This window comes from Mixophyes fleayi, chromosome 3 (genome assembly GCF_038048845.1).
Source record: "Mixophyes fleayi isolate aMixFle1 chromosome 3, aMixFle1.hap1, whole genome shotgun sequence".
NCBI lineage: Eukaryota > Metazoa > Chordata > Amphibia > Anura > Limnodynastidae > Mixophyes > Mixophyes fleayi.
In genome coordinates, this window is record NC_134404.1 from 214,744,896 (window position 1) to 214,767,277 (window position 22,382).

At 40.8% G+C, this 22,382-nt stretch overlaps 1 protein-coding gene across 1 annotated transcript in view; it reads left to right on the forward strand.

Annotated features, from left to right (window-relative positions):
* TAGAP (T cell activation RhoGTPase activating protein) overlaps nt 1-22,382 on the forward strand; it is a 134,703-nt gene that overhangs the window by 77,910 nt on the left and 34,411 nt on the right. The window contains exon 3 of the mRNA XM_075203098.1: nt 19,529-19,699. Within this exon, the coding sequence (XP_075059199.1) occupies nt 19,529-19,699 (171 nt within the window). The remainder of the gene's footprint in view (nt 1-19,528; nt 19,700-22,382) is intronic.

Sequence of the window (22,382 nt, forward strand, 5' to 3'; positions counted from 1 at the left end):
TATGCACAAACTGTGAATTTCCCCACTTCAAACAAGCAGGAGATTGTGCAGTATTCGTCAGGGGTAGCATACCACCACAACACAATCCTAGTCTCCTACTTGGTGGAATGGGATTTCTGCAGTTTGTGGTTTGTCTAGAAAGTGCTGGAGTGGTAAGGTCCAACACATACTGAAATGTTCAAAAACCCGGCATATTGCCGTGGCGGCAATGTGAACTAAGTATAAGTTAGCAGAGAGTAGTGCGACATTTCACCGTGGAAGCTTCTGGGAGTACCCACCTTACCAGAGTAACACCACCCTGCCTTTACAGGCAGGGCAGTATAACTTTGCTATTGTGTAACACCAGATCAAAGTAACACTCCCTTACATTTTTAGATTTATCATAACTTGATTAACACCCCCAAAATCTACATTTTATATTAGTTCTACTTTCATTTATTTTCAAAACAAACAAGTGATAATATATGTCAGAGGCACACTAGCGGCATGTAGCAAATGACTTTGATTTTGCATCAATGTGCCTAAATGGTCCATTCGTCACAATTCAAGGTGCATGCCTGATTTACAGTCTGAACTAGAAATACACTTAGGTTTGTGATGATAATGATGGGAAATTTCAAGAGGTATACTGTACAAAAGTAACAATCACATCAAAGGCCAACCTTCTAACCCTTTTTTATTTAATAAAAGTTTTTCAGGTTTTTTTCCATCCTAAAGTACTCCTTTTTGCCTTATTTATGGCTCCATTAATCATGAGTGAGAGGACATTGCGAATGCTTTAATTATATGTATTACCTTTCTGTTTTTAAACCTTTTTTATACTGTGCACAGTAGATCTAGAAAGTGCATGAAGATGAATCTCTATTTTCATCCCCTTTAGAACTGGTGCAAAATTCAAGCTTTTCTTCAGAGTGAAAATGGTTATGCACCCTTATAAAAAGCAACGGACACCCTTGTAAATGAAGGCCCAATAAAATCCCATAGTTGATAAACTTTGAAACTTATCACAATATTTTTAGTCTTCGTCTTTAGTATAGTTTCAATTTTGGTCGTACAGGTGAGATTCTGTGAAGGTTTTATATTTCCGTAAAGATTGAAAGTTCTTCATATACAATTACTTCAAGTGGTGGACAGAAACTTCAGAGGTCCCCTGTGCAGGAATACCTTTGACAAAGACCACAATGGTTGAAATGCATCAGCAAAGCTATCAAAATGGTGTAGTGGCTCTTCTCCTGAATTATTGTGATTGGATGGCATCTTCAGCAGGGAGATGAATCTGGGACTTTGCAGAAACAAGTTTTTAACAAAGTCCCACAGTATATCCAGTAGTTTATATGGAGTTTAATGTTTATCAATGTCTGGTCAATTGAAATAATATCCCTAGCCATAACCAAGGCTCATGTAACTCGTAAACTCATAAACCCTCTCCCTAAATTGAAATAGCCTTTACTGTCTCTTCAGTCCTATTGTAGAACAAACCCCCCTTGCTTTTCCCCTCTATTTAAACTAAATTACTTCCCTTATCACCCCAATATGCAAGCTCCTCCCTCAATTTACAAGGGTTTTACTCTCATACATCAGTTAAGCTTGATACCAGAATGCCTGGAATAGTTGAAGAGTCCTAGATAGTCTGCACAATTTAGTTTTGTTAATCATAGTAGGTCACTGTGATAGTGATAATTCATGCTACTTTTTTATACTCTTCTCATGCACAGCACACCCATTTCAGCAGGGTTATGGCTCCCGAACTGTGCCTTCATTTCAACGCACTTACAGAGGAAATGGTCTAAGAATGCTACTTCCTGAATCCTCTTCATATCCAAAAATATGACACTAGCAAACAGATTGGCTTTCCATTAAATACACAGAAATTGATTCAATACCCTTGATGTTTGCCAGATATTAGCTCACCTCTTCAACATATCTCTCGGCATTTACTTTTTCCCTTCTGACTTGCTCTCTTCTCTTCTATTCTAAAGAAACCATACACCAATCCTTCCTCTCTCTTCAGCTACCTCCGTATTTATTTATTCCCCATTGCTCCCAAACTATTTCATCAATCATCATCATTTATTTATACTTTAACATCTTGTCTAGAATAGCTTGACCCACTTTCTCTCCATGCACTCTCTTCTTGACCCTCTGCAATTGGGCTCTTCTACACTCCACAGAGACTACCCTCACTAAAGTGACCAATGACCTACTCGTGGCTAAGTCAAAGGGTCACTTCTACTTGCTCATCCTCCTTGACCTCTCTATCGAGGAGAAGAGATTGGTCAATGTTCATTCCCTTGGCCTTTACAGCAATTTTGTCAGGTTAGCTCACGAATAGATGAGTGAAATCCTGTTGTCTCAATAGGTATTAGCTAGACTTTCCTAGAGGCGCGGATTCACCAGAGACTCCCGCAAGGGAATTTGGGCTTCAGCAGCTTCCACCCTACAGGTTGCGGCCCTCTAGAGAAGGTCCCAGTGAGACAGATGGATAATGACTTAATAACAGCAGAAATCCAATTCGGACATCCAATGGTGATAATAACGATTACCACTTTAATGTAAAATGTAATACCAGTTCATTGAAGGTTGAGTAAACTGCAGATGATGATAACAATATACAGAGAATAGGAACCAACAGTGAAATTAAATAATGCAGAATGAAGGCCAATAACAAATCAACGATGAGCCACAGCTTACCACCAGGATGTGAAACGAAACAGCAGCAGTCAGCGGTGCAGACAAATGAACGGCGGGCGTTGATCATAACGATTACCACAGTAGTGGAACTGATGTACAGCAATTAACAAAAGTCCAGATACAAAGCAGCGATGAAGCACGGCTTACCACGGAGATGAGGAACACAGCAGCAGCAGTAGACAGTGGTGCAGGTCGAGTAGGCAGTGGATGTTGATCACAGCAATTACCATAAATAGCAGAACAGGTACATTGAGATCAGCAGAGTCCAGACACAGCAGTGAAGGAATACAGCTTTCCATGGAGATGTGGAACATGGCAGTAGTAGTCAATGGTGCAGGTCGAGTAGACAGTGGATGTTAATCACAGCAATTACCACAGGTAAGCAGGACAAATGTGTAGAGATCAGCATAGTCCAGACACTCAGCGGCGTTGAAGCATCATTATCACAAAGATGTGGAGCACAGAGGAGGCATCAGAATCAGGTCAGATATGACTTGAAGAACTAGCAATGCAAAGGTGAAAGGAGGGACCTTATAAAGAGAGACTGACCAATAGCAGAACTGACTAACACACAGGTGAACTAATCACAGATACAAGGCATAGGTGACAGTGTTTAGAGGCTCGGGTGGAGGTACCCGGAGAACGAGTGTGACAAATTCTCTCACTTCATTCACCTTTCTGATCGCTCTTTGTCTCCACTTCAAACTCACAGCACTGGGGTCATGAGTTTGATTCCCGACCATGGCCTTATCTGTGTGGAGTTTGTATGTTCTCCCTGTGTTTGCGTGGATTTCCTCCGGGTGCTACAGTTTCCTCCCACACTCCAAAAACATACTAGTAGGTTAATTGGCTGCTATATAGTCTCTCGCTCTTGCTCTCTCTCTGTCTGTCTGTTAGGGAATTTAGACTGTAAGCTCCAATGGGGCAGGTACTGATGTGAATGAGTTCTCTGCACAGCGCTGCGGAATTAGTGGCACTATATAAATAACTAATGATGATCTATTTGTTGGAGTCTCTTAGCTCATTGCTTTTCAGTCTTTTGAGAGAAATTCGTATGCTCCATCATCCTCCACTACAACCTTATTTAGATGCACTCAAATACATCTAAAATTACATCTCTCCCTCACTTTTATCCCGTTTGTCCAACTCCCTCTCAGCCATTTCCATCATGATTCCCCAAAGCTACCGCTATGTCCGTTTATTTGGTTCCCTATAAAGATTGTCCGATGCAATCAATGTGGTGCCAACACACAAAGAGATTCAATAGCAAAATATAACACTGTATAACAAAATACAAGAAAGTATAACTGATACATTTTGCTTATGCACTGGCTCTAGTAACAGCTCATCAATCCTAAAAGAGAGAGTTACTGGACCAGTGTCTGTTTGTATACAATTTGTGTTGAAAGAAAACCGTGATTATGTTAGAATCTATACAAAGATAACACTAAAAACATTCTTCATTGGTTTAGGATTCAGATTGTCCAGTACAATGCAGGTCATAGGTCAGATCAAACGATGCTTCTCCAAAGGTGGTTGCAACTCACTCCAACAGCTGTGAACGTGTCTTCCCTCAGGGACCCGAAAAATATCTGGTTTAAACTAACCCATTAACAGAGTATTTTTCAGTATTAATCCTATACTAATCATAATTTGCAATTACAATGTGTAATCGCTTATCTGATGATACCAGATTCCTGCTGGTGAAATGTGGATTAATATAAGACCAAATACAATACATTTCTTATGACCTGAACCATAAATATAAAGTAAGTTTACCAATGTGTAATGAATCTCTTAATAATTTTATATGAAAAAAATGTGAATTGGAAGCTTTATTGAAAATGAAATATTTATAAATGCGAGTGCGGATGTAAGTGTATTTGCTTTGTTTACCTAATCACAATTGCACGGAAAACAATTGCAACCATTATTTATTAATATAGACGTCATCCAGTTATTCGACTTTCACATTACCTAAAGTGCAAGATGGGGCTCATCATCTTTACCCCTTCTAGTGTCACTACACCTCCCCTCATCTTTCAACATCACACTCTCCACTGTTCTACATGCCCACTGAGTTGGTCATCAACTCTACTCTTGGCTTCACTCCACACAACCAGTCTTACACAGTCTTGTCGTCTCCTCCTTCAAAACATTGAAAGAAACCCTTTCTCACTTACAACTATCCCAAAATCCTTTTTCATTCTCTCAGTCTCCCACCTTGATGACTGCAACCTCCTGCTAGATGGCTATCTTGTCACCCATCTTTCTTCCTTATAATTCATTGTAAATGCTGCAGTGAGACTTTCTTAGCCACTCTTGTCCCTTCAGCTACTATAATCTCTGTTGTGCCCCTTCTGTCTGGACTGTAAACTTTTAAGAACAGGGCCCTCTCTACCCACTGTCTTTCATGTCTACACCTCTTTCATCTACCTCATATGTACTTGTTCTGCTATTTATATTTAAGCTGTATTGTGTATATTAGATAATGCCTGTCTGGCACTGTGGAAATTGTGGCATCTTACAAATAAACAATGATGATGAGGTGCTAGCATAACAGGAATTGGCATTAAAGGGGTTAGACTTGGTGTCATCCAATTTGGAGACCTATGTCCTGTATTAATTTAGAACAAGATTGCAGGATCATAATTTAGACACTTAGGCCATACTAGCATTGTGTATACACAAATATTTCTTATTTCAATTACTATATCTTTAGTGTCTAAAGTGTGCTTCTGACTTCTTGTTTTGCATTTTGTAAAATCAGTAATAGTTGTGATGCACCTTTTCAAACATTTGACAAATTTGGTCTGTGGACACAATCCCATCTTTTTTCCCCCAAAATTAATTTAACGAGTAAATTTAAATATCTAAAATACAACTGATAAGTATGTAAGCCCCAAGTTACTTCTACCACTTGCTTTTTAAAATATGATGAACTATTCACTAGTTCAAATGCAACAGTCACTTCCTGTTGTAAAGTAGTGAAAGCATATTGGTAACATATCTATGTATGTAAGATTTATTTTAACACACATAAAATTATTAATCAATATGTTCAATTTCATCTGCTATTTCGTTGTTCAAAGACTTAAATGTATATGAAAATTAGTGTTTTTATTGAACCATTGCACTGTTTTTGCCTACCATGAATGTTTGTAAAAAATGACTTGTACTTATTTTTATCAAGACAACAACCTCCTTAAAACAAATCACAACTATGAAGTTGGGTCGTTTTCTAATTCTATAATTATTGTCTTAGCAGCTTAAACTTGCTATGTTAAGGATGCAGTACTCTTATTTGGTCTTAACAGTCCTATACAGTATGTATTCAGAAGTGTAAGTCCTCTAGTAGTATAATTAAGTTCAGTCTCTGTATGTGGTGTAGTTTTGCTCATATGGGTAGGCTCATGGCCACTGTGTGTACTCTGCAATATATTCATCCGGCCAGGGTTTATATGTGCAATCTATTATCTTTTATAAGTGTAATGTAAAAATCTTGTGTAGTCACTCTTCTCTCTGTGGGGTATGTAAGATCTTCAGGTACTGGATCAGTCTGACTGGTCTGCCCATAGGTCAGACCTATGCTTGTTCCTGACCATACCAGTACCTCAACATGGCTACATGGCTTAATTAAATCGCCTAAGCAAGTAGTGGTTGTAGGAAGCAACCTTTTATTTCAAATATAAAACATGCAGCACACACATAATAGCAAATATGCAACAATACCGGAGGATTTACTGTCCAAGGCTACGGCAAGGAGCAGAGACACTCTCTCAACCCTGCCTGCCGCCACCTCGTTTTGCTCTGGCCAAGGGCACGGGACTACGAGTATTTGTGACTGGGAACAATCCCGCCCCAAATACTCTACTAGCCCCTTGGTGAGGGCCTAAACAGAAGTAAGAATCAAGAGAGCCATACTCACCCAGGCACTCCAACTTCCGATCTCTGCTCTCCTGCTCCTCTCCGTCACCTGTGGAAGACCGCACACAACACAGCCTTTGCTAAGTACTGGGTGTGGTGTAGTCCCTACACCTCCTCCCTTTACCTATGGGGAACACCAGCCGCTGTTCGCCTTCTACTCCGGGGCTGACCCTAACCCGCACCCATGTCATACTGAGAAGACTGTCTTCTCACTACGGGGTCACTCACAGAATCCCATGGATCAGTTGCCACCTGCCCGACCGGGGTTCACTCTAACAATGCACCACCAGGGTGGAGGCTTCCGCTCGGAACCATCAGTGGCCACTGCCGGAACTCAGGCTGGTCGTGTTCACTTGAGTGGTAACACCGTCCCAATATGGAACCGTCAGGGACCCTGCTGGAACTCAGACTGGGACACCCAATTGGAACCACGGTACGCACCCCTGGAACTCAAAAGGGCCGTACTGCACCGCCAGTGAGGTGCCCAATCACTGCCTCAGGAATCCTGTGTAACCCCTGGGACCTATGGGACGGGAAGACTAACATGTGTCCTACCCTAACTGTGTGTGCTCTAACTAACCCCTTATTCACACAGACACAGAGAATTACAGGAGTACAGTAAGGAAACAAGTGCCTACCTTTAATGGGGACCTGACATCTTTCACCTGGAAAGAAACTTCTACAGCACAAACATACACAATATACAATGCTATATTACCACACTAGTTCAATAACACGTTACTACTGTCTGTGGTAGACTGAGAATGGAAGGCACTTGCACTGACTAGATAACAAGCCTGATATGCAGAACGGTCACAGGACCCTTCTGCTCAACTGTTACCTCAGGCCTATTGCCTGAGATTCACTCTCTCATGCCACACTACACCTAGGGGCCTGGTTGTTACGAACCGCGGCTCCCCGACGGGCCGCCGCGGCTCGCTTCCGGTCTTCTCAGACGCCCCGGCCGTCTCCATGATGACCGGGGTGTCACTTCCGCCTCTGACGTCCCGGTTGCCTAGGCAACAACCGGGACACTGTAATCCAGAGGCCGCAGCGCCCGGCCAGCGGGCTGACACCCGGGCACAGATCAGCAAGGAAAGGTAGGGTTGTTATATTTATCTATAGACTCTTATGGGAGTCTTATATATTTACTGTATTGGTACTGGCTTGGTGTTGTCAGCATTGTGTCAGTGCAGAGTCATATAGTGGGAGGGGTTTCTGTTATCATGATTCCTATTGGCCCTTCTTGCTATTTAAGGCAGTGAGGACTAAGCCTCATTGCCAGTTACAGCTTCCTGTTTAGCTAGGCTCCTGTTCCTGTTTCCCTGCTCCTGTGCTTATTCTATTATTGGATTTCCCGTGTATGACCCCTGGCTTGTTTTTAGACTTTGTCGTATTGCCTGTGACCCCTGACTTCGGCTCGTTTTCTGATATCCCTGTCCGCTGCCGGCCCTGGACCTTTTGCCTGGATCTCCCATCGCTGTGTTCCACTACGCTGCCTCAGGGTTCTCCCCAGTCAGTGCACACTACACGACCCTCCTTTCGTCTGCAGCCAAGTCTGTCCCCACCACTAGGGGCTCCAGCGAACACCAGACATCGGAGCAGATTCCGGGTTCTGTCGTGCTGACTGAAGGAGTTCCTAACACTGGTGTCCTGTGTCAATCTCCTAATAAGGGCTCTTGCGCCCACTACGCTTCTAAGGGCCTGGTGCCCCGACTCTATCTATAGGGCCTAGTGCCCAAATAAACCCTTCCTATGCCCTAACTGCACCAGGGCCTTGTGCCCACTAACGATGCCAGCGGGCCTAGTGCCCAACCTAACTGCAGGGAATATACTCACCTTCTTCCGCGCAGGATTCTCAACTTGCCCCTGATGTCTTCAGCGGATCAAATAGCCATTGAGGCGCTGACGTCACTCGGCGCCGCTGGGAGAGCTGTTTGGCTCGCCGCAGCGACAATAATTCAAACTACCAGAGGTGAGCCAGGATTGGCTCACCTATCTGGCCACCAACTGGCCAGCAGGGGAAGGTGAGCCCTGATTGGCTCACTTGCCCTCTCCTGCCGGGACCTGCGGAAGAAGAGGAAGACTTACCAGCGCTGGAACGCAGGAACGGTGAGTTGTCTTCTTTCTTCTGACGTTCAAACTTCACCCTCTTCCAGGGCACGGCACCTCCACATTTCTACTTTCCAGGGCCTACCCATGGCCCACCTCAAGCTTTCAGCTCACTTGTAGTCACACTGCAATGTATTGCTCCAACGAATCTGCTTAATCAGGCTGCGACTCAGTGAGGCATCCGCTGTCTGTGTATAGATGCAACGCCCAGGAGGCATATTGCACAACTAACAGTGTACAAACAAAAGTCATGTTTACATAATAGTAGCAGTGTGTGCAACCCAGCTGGCAACATTTAAAAAATGTACAATGACCATATAAAACATGCATACTGTACAAGTTTAGCAAAACAAAATCCAAACAATGTAAAACACAGTTTTCATGAGAAGGTGTGTCTAGCAGTCTAAATCCTTAATTTCAATGTCCTGACAACCCCATCTCATTACAATGTTCTCTTTACATCTCTCAGACTCCTGACAGCTCTTATTCCTTAGTTTTAAAAGAAAAAAATCCTGTGTTTTTCTATAGTTTATTCCTGTCAGATCTCTCTCCATCTTCAGCTATCACTCTTTGCTGTGATGGTCCTTAGATGTTACCATTACAACTCACCAGCGCCAATTTGCTACAGGCTATGGAAAATTGATGCATTAGAACTAGTGAAAAGTGCATCATATTTTGTAAAAGCAGTACAGAAATTCAGCAAGTAGTAGAAGTAACTCAGAACTTACTGTACATACTGCCTGTGAGAACTTGGGATTCTGAAAAACACCAGAAGATGTACAATAAGGTTGTCCCCCAAGAATACAATGCTGAGGCTACAGCTGAGTACACAAAGTGTGGAGGTTTGGTAATGTCTAACGGAGTACACAGAGTACATGTATCGATTTACACAAAGGGGTTGGCACTGTTTTGAACAGTGAATAGTGTGTAATGAGGTACACGGATATGATGGAACTGCTTGAACAGCGTGTAGCATGCCATAAGAGGCGTTCGAAAAGCATGTATGGGTGTGTTGGTGTCAAGGAGATGACACAGGAATTGAAGAAACACGAAGAACTGCTAAACTTCCAAGCTTAGTTCTGGAGCTAAAGTATCGATGTTGGACACAATTGATACTCGGGCACTGAGGAGTGCACTGAGCAGGTTCTTATTGTGGCTGGTTGGTTAATTACCCGCATTTGTGTCATCAGTATTAAAGCTTTGTGGTAATACCTGAGAGGTGTTATGTCATTCCTAGCATGAGGGTGAGCCCATCTGGATTCTGCTAAGGGATATAATTGTGAAGGCCAGCAATCAATGAACTGCTGAGTGTTGGAGGCAGACTAGAGATGTTGAAGACTGTCGGTGCTGACACTGCTCAGGGCTACACACTGCCTTTTATTTTATTTCTTTTGAAACCAGTCTCTAATTCATGAACGATGAGACACCACTCCCAATTGTCTGCCTTTCTAGTAAGTAGACTGGTTTACTGGGCATTAACTCATTTCACATTCGGAGCTCCTCTGGAGCAGTTCATTTCATAGATGAGGAGTTTTTATCCATATGGATTACATCAGTTTAAGAACAAAAGACGTTTCCACATTGGTGTGTAAATATTCCCACTACACTGAAATAATCTAGACCAATTATGTAATTATGTACAGGGGCTATATTAAATATGTATAATTATTTTATGGGGGCACTATGCATTATAAATTTATTTTTTAGGAGACTCTGTACCCCTATTTATAATTTAATTCCCTTGTACCCAGGGGTGGGGCATAGTGCTACTGAGCCCTGGGCCGGTTACTTCTAGCTGAATAGCGTGGCCTGTTACAGAAGAGGAGAGGGTTCTTTCTGTCTCTAAATCACACACTAGTAAACCTTTCCTTGATTTATATTTTAGGGCAGTTAAGCGAACAACATTGTTTACTACTTTCATTTCATTTGCACAAGCTGCAGATCTTCATTTGTTATCAAACTGCAATAGCCATTCATTGCTGAGAGTTTTCACTTAACACCAGGTTTCCTACATCTGTTTAGAAACTACTTTTGCTTTACTATTTCTATATATAATTGTTGGTGAGATTGATTCAGATGTTTTTGCATACTATTACTATTACCTTACATATGATAAATTTAACCCGGATTTCTGATCGTGGCTCCCTGAGTCGTGAGCAAAAATAAGTGTTAAAAATTACAGTACTAACGGTAATAATGCGCCCTACTACGGCAGTAATGGTAATAGTGTGCAGGCCCCGTCACTTTCGAGTGTAACGCAGCCAATTGAATTACCCTGTATATCCCGAAATACATTTGAAAGGTCAATAATGATTTCAGACGGGAAGCATATAAAGAGTAATAGCAAGTGCAGTTTTATCTTATGACTTGAAGTTCCTCTTTGCTACACATTAAACTTTTGTTTAAATATTTTTGTTCTGTAGAAATAAAAAAAATCCCTTAATTTCAAGGCCAACCTGTGATTTTAGCAAGCTCTGTATCGGCTTAGGTTAGCAATTTTAGGCTATAGAATAGAAACAGTGTATTCAACAAGCAATTGATAGTAATTTAGTACAAAAAAAGCAGTGATGATGCATATAATTCCATGTGTATGTTTAGCACTTGCAGTTTATATTATCTGGTTTCACCATTGGAAGCCTTATGCGCCACTTGAGGACGCCTAGTACACCTGAGTTCAGAATCGCTTAGCCAAACTGCTAGAAACATACAAGTCTGCTTTGTTTTTAAGGTTCTTGTAAGAGGTTGGGCAAGGTGACTTTTCCTCCTCTTACTTTTCAAGACTAGGCAGTAGTTTGAGAGTGAGGTAGGTTCAAGAGAGGGTTTTTTGAGAATGGGTAGATCATGGTGTGTTTAAGGGAAAAAGGGAAGATGGTACTGAAGAGAGAGAGGTTAAAGTGGTGAGCAAGGTGGAAGCAGATGTTAGGGAAGAGTCTTATTTTGGAAGTGAAGAAGATGGCAAAATCAAAGGTAGTGGTGGTGGTGGTGGTGGGGGGTCTGAAAATGGATATGAAAATGGGAAAGATGCACCATGGGTATGAGGATTGGAAGGAAACAAGAAACTTAGATTGATTATTGGCCAGGCAGAGTTAGAGAAGGAGAGGATGAATTTAAATTGAAGGAAGTCAGCAAGAGAAAAAGACTTTGAGGGTTCAGAGAATGATTGTACAAGGTGACAGACTGGTTATTGCTGTTCAAATTGCTAATAGGAGAGATGAGTGTTTTCAAGAAATGAAGAGAAGGTAGGGAGGTTGAGGGCATTGAAATCGTGCTTGATGAGCAAGGATTTGGGAGGTGGGGAGAAGAGCAGGCAAGGAGAGGTGGTGGTGAATGAGTGCAAAAGGAGAAGTCATAAATAGTGTAAAAGTTAGAGAAGACAAGGTCTAAGGATTGGCTCCTGCAATGAGTGGGAGAGGATGTCCACTGAGAGAGGAGGCGGTGAGGGAAAGAAGTTTGGAAGCTGCTGCACAAGATGGGCTATTAATGGCAATGGTAGTGTCACACAGGATGAGAAAGGGAAGGTCAGAGTACAGGAAGTGGGGGAACCAGGCCACACAGTTGTCAAGGAAGTGAAAAGGGTGGCCTGAAGGTCGATGGATAACCATGACTCGAAAGTTGATAGGGAGAAAAATACAAATGGAGTGTACTTCAAAGGAGCAGAATGAAAGGGAGGTTTCAAGGGGAATGACATAAAAGGTGCAGATAGGGAAGAGAAGTATGCCCATACCATTACCTGATCAGTTTCTAGTCCTGGTAGAGTGAATGAGTGCAGCACGAGAAGTGGTATCAAAGCAGAGCAGCTAAGTTTCAGTGATGTCGAGGAGGTTAGGAGAGTTAAAGTTGAAAAGGTAATGGATGAAATCTAGTTTGTTGCACACAGACCTGATATTCCAGAGGGCACAGTAAAATGGAAGGGAGAGGAGAAGGGAGATGTGGATAAGGTTGGTAAGATTGGTGGAGTGAAGAAGTGAGGTTTGGGACAGGGAGGAGGCGGAGTGCAATGGGTAGGTATAGGACAGGCCCAGCGTTAGTGGAGCTGTCAGTCGGGTGAGGAGAGGAGTAAGATATGTGAGGGAAAGGGAGTGGCCTGTTGAGGTTGCAAGAGAACAGAGGGGGTATATAGAAGACGGAGTGGTAGGATGTGTGATGCATCCAGAGATGGGGATGAGGGGATGTGGACGTCTGCAGGGGGTGGCAGGTAATTAGATTAGGCAGGTTAGAGGGCAAGGAGATAGAGCAGGTGAGGAAAAGGAAGAGCAAGGCAGAGGGGAAGAGGCAAAGTGGAAGCCAAGGGTGAGGAGAAGCATGGGAAGTAGAGAATGGATAAGTTAACCAAAGTAAGCCAGCATTAATGATACATAGAGAGTGAAGGCTATGCAGTTTGATGCAGTGACCCTAATGATGATGCAATGAAATTGCCAACTACAGCAACTATATAGTCTTCAGAGATATCAAGGCTGAAAAGCATACAAGCATTGACAATAATTTCTTGCCACAGTGTTGGAATATGGACCAGTAGAAATATTGGAGTCACCTATGTTTTGTAAAACAATCTTTATTGTTCCAAAGAAATGTACAGCAAAGCAAGAGTACACTTTTTCTGTTTGATGCTACACCCAAAGACAGCAGATACATTTTGGGACTGATTTAAATTGGAACATTAACTTTAGGCTGCTTAACAAAGTTGATATAAGTTAGATTTCCCCATTAGAGTCTGATTTAAATCAGAGGACAACTTGCGCGCAAGTTATGGTTTAAGAAACAACATGTAACCTGAGCATAGTTCCAACCGTAATCAAATCCAAGCGGATCTCAAGATGCATTTCGAATTCAATATGGGTGTACGCATAGGAGTACTTTTCCAAAGACTATGCTGTGCCAGTCATCACTATCAGTCAGCACTTACACTGGCACTGTAGCTGGTGTAAATGATACTGCTGTAACCAAGCTTAATTAAGAGGAACCCAAGACTTGAATTGACTGTATCTATGTTGGCAAACTCTCGACATTCCCTTGCTATACATTGCCTACATCTGTCCGCCCCTTCCAACCCCAGTGCTGTCCTTCAAAAAATGTTTTTGCATTTGGACATGAAAATTTCATGCAATTGCATTCATTGGAGTAAGGTTTATTTCTGAACATGTACAACGCATGATACGACACACAAATGGACTTGCTTACAATCAGGAAACAAGCTCTTTCTATATTCATCTGAGTTAGTTTCTTGTGTAACCTTAAACAAAAAAATATTGGGACCTTGAGTAAATAGACAAAGGGAAGCCATGTTTGAGAACACCACCATCACTATTGAGAAAAAACGGAGGACTTAAATCATTGACCAAGCAAGAGTATCAGAGCAACTCCTGGGGGTAAATGTATCAAGCTGAGAGTTTTCCGGCGGGTTTGAAAAACCAATCAGATTCTAGCTATCATTTATTTAGTACATTATACAAAATGATAGCTAAAATCTGATTGGTTGCTATAGGCAACATCTCCACTTTTCAAACCCGCCGGAAAACTCTCAGCTTGATACATTTACCCCCTGGAGTCACTCACAGCATGAAAGTCAAAGTGAGCAGAAAAGCGTTCCTAATATATTATGCACAATTCTAGGTATTTATGCTGTTTTTATAATCTGAAAATCAATAGAAAAGTTAATTTTATAGTAATTTGGCATAAAAAGCTTTTAGTGATGCATATAATTGTGTACCATATCTGTACATATGGTGACCTGCCCCTTTGTAGCTAAAATAATTTTTAGTCCTAAAGAATACTGAGAAACATATCTTGTGACTAAGATTTTATCAGTGGATGTTCTGTCTTATTTAAAGCATTGTCTTCACATAAACAATTTGCAATGCCAAATGTTATAGATCTCATATCACTATAGAAATAGAAAACACATTATTTAATGGCATTCAGTTTAACTATTTGATCACATAGAAAATCATCATTCCAGCACATAACCTTAATATACCACCATATAGGCTCTATAACATTGTTGGCTAACTTGTGACACTCCAGATGTTGTAAAACTACAAGTCCCAGCATACCCTTCCAGCAATAAGCTGCTATATATTGGCAAAGCATGCTGGAACTTGTAGTTTCACAACACCTGGAGTGTCACAGGTTAGCCAACACTGCTCTATAACGTCATCATGACATCATAAAACCTCTATAACCCCCCCCATAATGGCCAATAATAATACCTCACAGACTCACAATGTCACCATAATGTCTGATATTACCCTGAGCTTATGTTGAGTCAGTACTCCCCACTACCCAACTCCATGATTATGTTGCCATATGAAACATTTCATTAGTGGATGTTCTGATTATATATTTACATGTTTATGACTTTGTAAACAATCAAACCATCTAGTTTGAGGGGTTTTTTTTCTCTTTGAGAAAGCTTAATGAATAAAATTTATATTGTGTAGGAACGGCTGCTTAAATTATCCTTTTCATCCGTATCTTGATAAGTCTTACAGCTAGAACCAGGGCCGGTGCTAGGGTTCTTGGCGCCCTAGGCACAATGTAAAAATCATTTTCAAAAATTATATTTAGCTAACGAATGTAAAACTATTTGCAGTACTGAATTGCAGTCTGATAATTTAATATTAGCCCAAGTGGCGGAAGTGGAAATTAACAGGTAGCGGCGATATGACAAATGTAATGGGAATGTACGTAAATGGAATTTGTTAGTCTTACAATGAGTAAAGTAGGAGAAGTGCCGGTATGGCATACCACCGTATACACACCCAATTCCACCACTGTCTAGTCCCATTTGTGAACACCCTAAGCTAGAGGAGGTTGTGCCCTGTATTAGTAGGTTTTTGGGTTTTTTTAAATATAAAGAAAGGAAAGTAGAGGTAGTCACATGTTTTCACTTTCCTAGAACAGGAAAAGACGAAGGTGAAAAGCAGAAGATTCTGCAATCAGTCACATTGCTAAACCACCAAAAAGCCACAAACATAAGATACTATTGCTAAGAGATGACTGACGCCTCTCTACAGATCTTGTCTGGATAATCTTTAATAGATAATAATAAACATAATAAAGTAAACAACTTGATCAACAGTAAACATGAAGCAGCATGTTTTTTAAAAATATTAATTTCACCCTTAAATTATGACAGACAAATAAAAAACAATGGCTTTCAAGATATTAACTTTTCTGCTGACTTCTGGCAAAAATGAACCATATGTTAAATTTATTTATATTCTATCTACTTGTGAGCTGCAGACTTCAGGTGAAATGTCATTTTCAGTTTGATAACATAGCACTCAATGTTTTCCCCCCTTAGCCTTCCTTATCCAGGACAATAGAATTTTACAGACAATCAAGACCGCTGTAGCTGATTTTTTTTTTAATTATTATTATTTATTTATTTTTACTTTGCTGCAGGAATGTTGCCGCTCGCTTGTAAACTGGAAAAATAGTTATTCCCTGGTGTTGCAGGGAATGACTCGAATGAATGCAATTTTGTAACCATAAAGCAGCATGAAAATGAAAGCTATGTAGGTGCTTTGCATTGATGAAGTGCAAATGGACATGTAGTGCAAATACAGCTTTGGATCCGCTGGTCGTGCCATTTTCCTACGTGTTTAGATTTTCTTTCGGGCGCATAGGTAGAAGTGAAGAGTTTGGCCAAGAGAAGGCTATATAGGCGAATATTCTTAGGGCTAGATTTACTAAGCTGCGGGTTTGAAAAAGTGGGGATGTTGCCTATAGCAACCAATCAGATTCTAGCTATCATTTTGTAGAAGGTACTAAATAAATGAAAGCTAGAATCTGATTGGTTGCTATAGGCAACATCCCCACTTTTTCAAACCCGCAGCTTAGTAAATCTAGCCCTTAGTGCCAGGGCCGGTGCTATGGTCCGTGGCGCCCTAGGCACATTTTCAAAATCGGCGTCTTTTCTTACCTGCTTCTAACTTGCCTTCTCTCTGCTCCGTCTCCTCCCCTCCACTCACTGACACTGTTGGGCCGTGATGATGATGTCACGCCCGACAGTCAGTCAGTGAGTGGAGGGGAGGAGACGGAGCAGAGAGGCGGCGGTGAGCAATAGTCCCTCCCCCCCTCCCTGTGGATGTATCTGAAGCTGTGCGGCGGCCGTGAAAAGTATGGTCAGCGGTCGCCGCACAGTTTTAAAGAAATTTTTAATCTGTGGCGCCCTCCAGAGCCCGGCGCCCTAGGCAACTGCCTAAGCTTGCCTAATGGGAGCGCCGGGCCTGCTTAGTTGTTTAAACCCAAACTTTCCTTTCAGTAATTTCACTTTAACAAAGCAATTTTGTAAATTTCAGATTTCTTGCAAAATATTAAACCCCAATAGTTAAATGTGATGAGGTTATCATCTATATTGTATATAATTATATTAGTATTTTAACATTGATTTATGTGACTTTTATTAGGTTCTCAATTATTTTACACATTCAATTTTGAACAAAGGTTTAATTTTTATTACATTGTTATATTTACTAAAGCTGGGTACACACTACAGAAATTTCAACCAACTTTTTATGCCGAGCGATTTTACATGCGATCGATGTTCCGATCACTCGGTCCATGGACTGCATACACACTAGCCTTGTTTAGGACGATAAAGGGAAGAGCAGACGTCCCTTTAGCGACTTTTTACAGCCATGTTGTCGTGAGCAATGACTGTAATTTCGTACTCACTGTTGTGGATCGGTCGGCAGTTTATACACACTACACAACGGAAACGAGATTGGAACGAAAATATTAAACGGTACGACCAACCAAATGAGGTGACAATCGTCCATTTGGGCAGACTTTTGACCATCGTGTCACTGCACACACTGACCCGACTTTTGAACGAGAGGTCGTATGTCGGCTGATTTAGCCGATTATTGGATGAAAACTGTGTAGTGTGTACCCAGCATAACACTAAAAGCAATCAACAATTTGTGTTCTCTGTCTAGTGCACATTAGACAATGAAAGCAGATGTCTGAATGCTATGGTTTTAAAGAAGGATGTTCCAAATTCTGTATTCTGAAAGGTGTTCTGGCCGAATCCAGTCATATATATTTTTGTTTTTTGCCATTCATTTCCATCACCAAACTGCATCCAGATGCATAGTTGGGAAGGATGAGGTTTAGTTCTGTGCAATATATGACTGGCAAGTTGGGGTTTATGTGCAAAAAGTAGCTGGATAACAAACGCCAAATCCAAACTGAGAATTCAAAAATTGGATGCCTTCTAAAACAATTGTTTCCGTATATTTTCCGTTTTGATGCATTAAATGCCCCTCTGTGTTCTTATATGGCGGAGATTAATTATTACAGAGCTTTACTTCCTTTATTGGCTTGTTACTTTGAACAGTGCTGAAAAGCAATCATGTTAACAAATTAATTTAATTAATTGGTAGTGTTAAAGGCATCATTTGCCAGGATCATTGAATGAATAGAGCAATATATGTTGCAAAGCTATACATTTCTGCTGTGCAATGCCTTTGTAGAAACCGAGGAGGACTGCATGCATACACATGTCAAACCATTAAAACTTTTTTTTCCAATTTGAACAGACTATTTACTGTTTGATTGTACTCTACATCCAAAAAGGGAAAAATAATATTTGGGGATGATGTCCATTTAAACAGGGAAAAAACAGATGGGGTTGCAGCTGTCACCCTCCAGGTTCTTAGGTCCTGTTACTGACCCCTTTGCTGTCTTTCTAAGCTGCCACTCTGGTCTGCAGCCTTTGCTAGTCTTAGATCTCTCCGCAGGGTGCTGCCCAGTCTGTCTCCATAGGTCCCTCCAAAACCAGTACATGGGCGCTGCCATTGTGGATTCAGTCACCCGCTCTTCCTCAGTCAGTCAGAGTACCACTTCAGCTCAGCTGATTGCAGCTTCCAATCAGGGAATACCAGTCTATACTCCAGGGACCCTTCAAAACCAGTTCCTGGGTGCAGCCATCTTGGAACCAGTCACCTGATCCCTCTCAGCCAGTCAAAATGCTGCATCAGCTAGGTTAACCACAGCCAATAATCAGGTCATAGTTATATTAGGGCTCAGGAAGTTCTTTTATACTGTTGTCAATGCACCGTTGATTCTTCAGACACCAATCTGGTTCCTAGCAATTTGCAGTCTTCTTGGTTATTTCTGCTAAGACAGTACAGTCTGCAGTCTGGTTCCAGTCTGGTCTCCTTTGCTAAATATAGCAACCGTCTATTCTTCACTACTAGCCATTCTCCAGTGCCATTTATATTCTCTACTCTACTGAACTCGCAGAAACCACCATCGCTACCAATCCTTTCTCTTCCTTGCAAATGAACCTAATCAAGCCACCCACCTTTTTGCACATAGTCACCAGCTCTGCTCCATTGACACAACCCAGCCTGGGTACAGATAGATCCTCAGGTGTGACACCAGCACTCCATAGTGGGCTTACATTTACTGTACTATTAAATAATGGTCTAGTTGCCTAATTGTGGTTTTCTGCAGAAGTCAGCCATGTTGGTAATGTGGTGTAAGTAGGAAACCACTCTGGTGAAACCCTCGCAAAGATTTATTGATTGATTTATTTTAAGCATGGGATGCAGTCATTTTGGCAACAGTGAATATGGTGACAGTTATACTGTTGATACCAAACTGGTGACTGTGTAAACATGGACATATTCATTCTGTTGATTTTTATAAAATGGTGAAATTGTGACTGTCAACAGTAGTAATGTCAACAGTCACAATGTCAATATTCAAAGGGCAATACCAGCGGCAGCCGCTGGGTTCTGCACAAAATAACTAATGCTAAAACATGTTCTGTCTATTCTAATCCTAGGGAGAACAGTGCCTGTTCCATTTCCATTGAGCAATGCCCTTTTGTCCTGGGATTATCCAATCAAGATTCAGAGCTGATTATGCATGAATGTGTCCAGCTGACCCAGGATTTGAAGACTAAGGACAGATACCTATTCCTCTTTAGTGACATGATCATAATTGCCAAGTTAAAGTAAGAATTAAATTCAATCCTAACATGAAATGTACAGAACCTAATCACTTTTTTTTTTGTGTTTGTGTGAATTTCATATGTATTAATAATGTATGATAATAACTCAAAGTGCAGCCAGAGTTTGCACAAATTAGTGACTCAATTATATAAATTGGATTTATGGAACATAATGTGATCAATGCAAGATAAACAGAGTGACGACTGACTGATTTTTACAATTTCAAGTCCCTAACTTCTCTATTAAGTGACTAATATTATGTTTGTTATCTATGCCAAGTATGAAAAGTCGTGTTTCACCTACTGCTTTTACTTATGAAACTGGTGACTAGCAATGCCAAACCTTAATAAGTGTTTAGAGGTATGTCCCTTTTTCTAGACATGCCCATTGTGATATGGGTATGCCCCTAACAAGACCATGTTATAGATATTTATCTCTCGCATTTTGGTCTCTTGTCACTCATAGGTCAGATCTATTAAAACCTGAGTTTGGTTGCTATTTTAAATTGCATAGACATTTCAAAAACTAATCACAAAATGTATTAAGTAACAATTTGTTTAAATCTGCAAGAAATTTGTCAGATTTAAAAATACTTAATCAGTTTTTAATGTCAAATTATATGGTACAACCAGGTGTTATACATCTGGTTTTACTGTGAGGATTTGTTATGTGCTCTGCTTTCTGAGATGGCATATGCCCTGCTAAACAGAGCGTGCAGGTGCCATCCCATCAGGCAAATGTTTTCAATAAATAATTTTGTGCCCATTTAAAATCCAACCATAGCGCTAAACAGCCTGAACTGATACCCATTAAAGCAGGGGGACAACAATGGAGGTGTCACAAAGCTTAAATAGCTCTGGGCAAAATAGGCAGCGTCAGATCCCACTATAACAGGTAAACACGCTGCATGTACTCCCCTGTTTTAGGGAGAATTAGCCCCAGCCAGATCAGCTGTGGGTACTACTGTATTGTAAAACCAGGCCACTTGCAATTTTGCAATCTATGGTCCCACTATAATGATAACAGGCTCTATCAATTAATTATAAAAAGTAATTCAATGAAGCAAAATACTTCATTGTGAAAAAGAAAAACAAAGATTGGGAAATCCCATTTTGTAACATTCTCATCATGTCTCAATTTGTAACTGATGTTCAGTGGCATTTCTTAAAACTAGAAAGTGAAACAAAACATGAAAAAAAACCCTCTTGCTGTTCACTGTATATTAGACTGACCCAGCACTGTCCTAGATTTTGACAAGTGAGGTTAATATTTATTTGTTAATATGAAAATATGCCTTCTCCATCTTTTGCTTCTAAATTCATGAGAAAGGGTTCTGTAAATTAATAGCTTGGCCTCCCTTCACAGAGACTACCAGCCCTATGCTGAAAAGCTGGGGCTTTTCCTGGAAAGCTTATGCTCTGGGTAACATGGTAACATAAAAAATTGGAACATCTGGATTGGCATCTTTGGCACCCCAGTGGTTAAAGTATAATAGTAATGTGGTCCGTAAGACTTCAATCCATTACACTGCAATTTATCATACTAAAAGAAACACAATTGATAAATAAATATATTTTTAATATAAAAAAAAATCACCACTAATTACATGTTATTAAAAATGAATCATTTCTTCTTGTACTGCCATAATCCAAGAACAAATCTTCAAGCTTTACAGTCCAAAGGGAAATGCTCCCTATTTATAATCACATTTACAATCTATAAATTGAACAGGAGCTTCTATAGAAAAAGTGATTTCCCATGTCACAGTTAGTCACATTGGGGAACAGTATGAGAAAATTTCTCAGGGGCCAAGCTGTTTGGGTTGAATCTATAAATTTTAATATAGAAATAAAAAGAAGAGCACCGTGCCCCCATTCCCCCATAAGATCCATAAACTAGTACCATTGATATGCAGCTTGAAGCAAGTTTACATTAAAGTAGGAAGACGATGAGCATAGGCAAGGAAAGTGTTACGAACCACAGGAAAAATGAACATTGTACCCTCTCATAGGTAACACTACTGGGCAAGGAGGAGCGGAATATAAAATGCCACTGAGATCCCCATAAGTAGGTTTGTCCTTAGCAGTGTAGGATGTGCAGGTCATGGCCCTCAGAGCTAGTTGCTAGGGATGTAACTGGAATCAGAAATAAAGCATAGTGGACCTGCCAGGTCAGTAACAGAGTGGACAAATGGAAGTGTCTAGTGGTATACTGAAGTGTAGTCAGGGAAGCCATGGTCAGAACCAGACCGTCCAAATGGAGCCAAATCATGAAAAGATGGCATGATACTAAAAAAGATAATAATACTAAAAGATATGTAGTCAAGGAAACCGAGGTCTATCCAGGTGTTCCGCACCAAACCAGAACATAAGGCAAGAGTGTAGTCAGGGAAGGCAAGAGTCAGAACCAGGATATCCAATTTAAGGGAACTAGAGACCTTACAGGAACCAGTACAAACAGCAATAAATGTAAACTGATACTCTGGCACTGCTCCAGTGTATCTGACAGGAAGAATACTGGATCGCCAGTCCTCAAGGGGGTATCTGGTAGTCCTTCTATTAAGAAGAAAGATAGATAAAACAAAGATCTGCACACTCATCCTAGTCCAAAGGGAAGTGTACTTTTTTAAAAAAATAAAAAAAATACATTTTTATATAGTCCAGGGAATGTAAAAAAAAAAAGAAA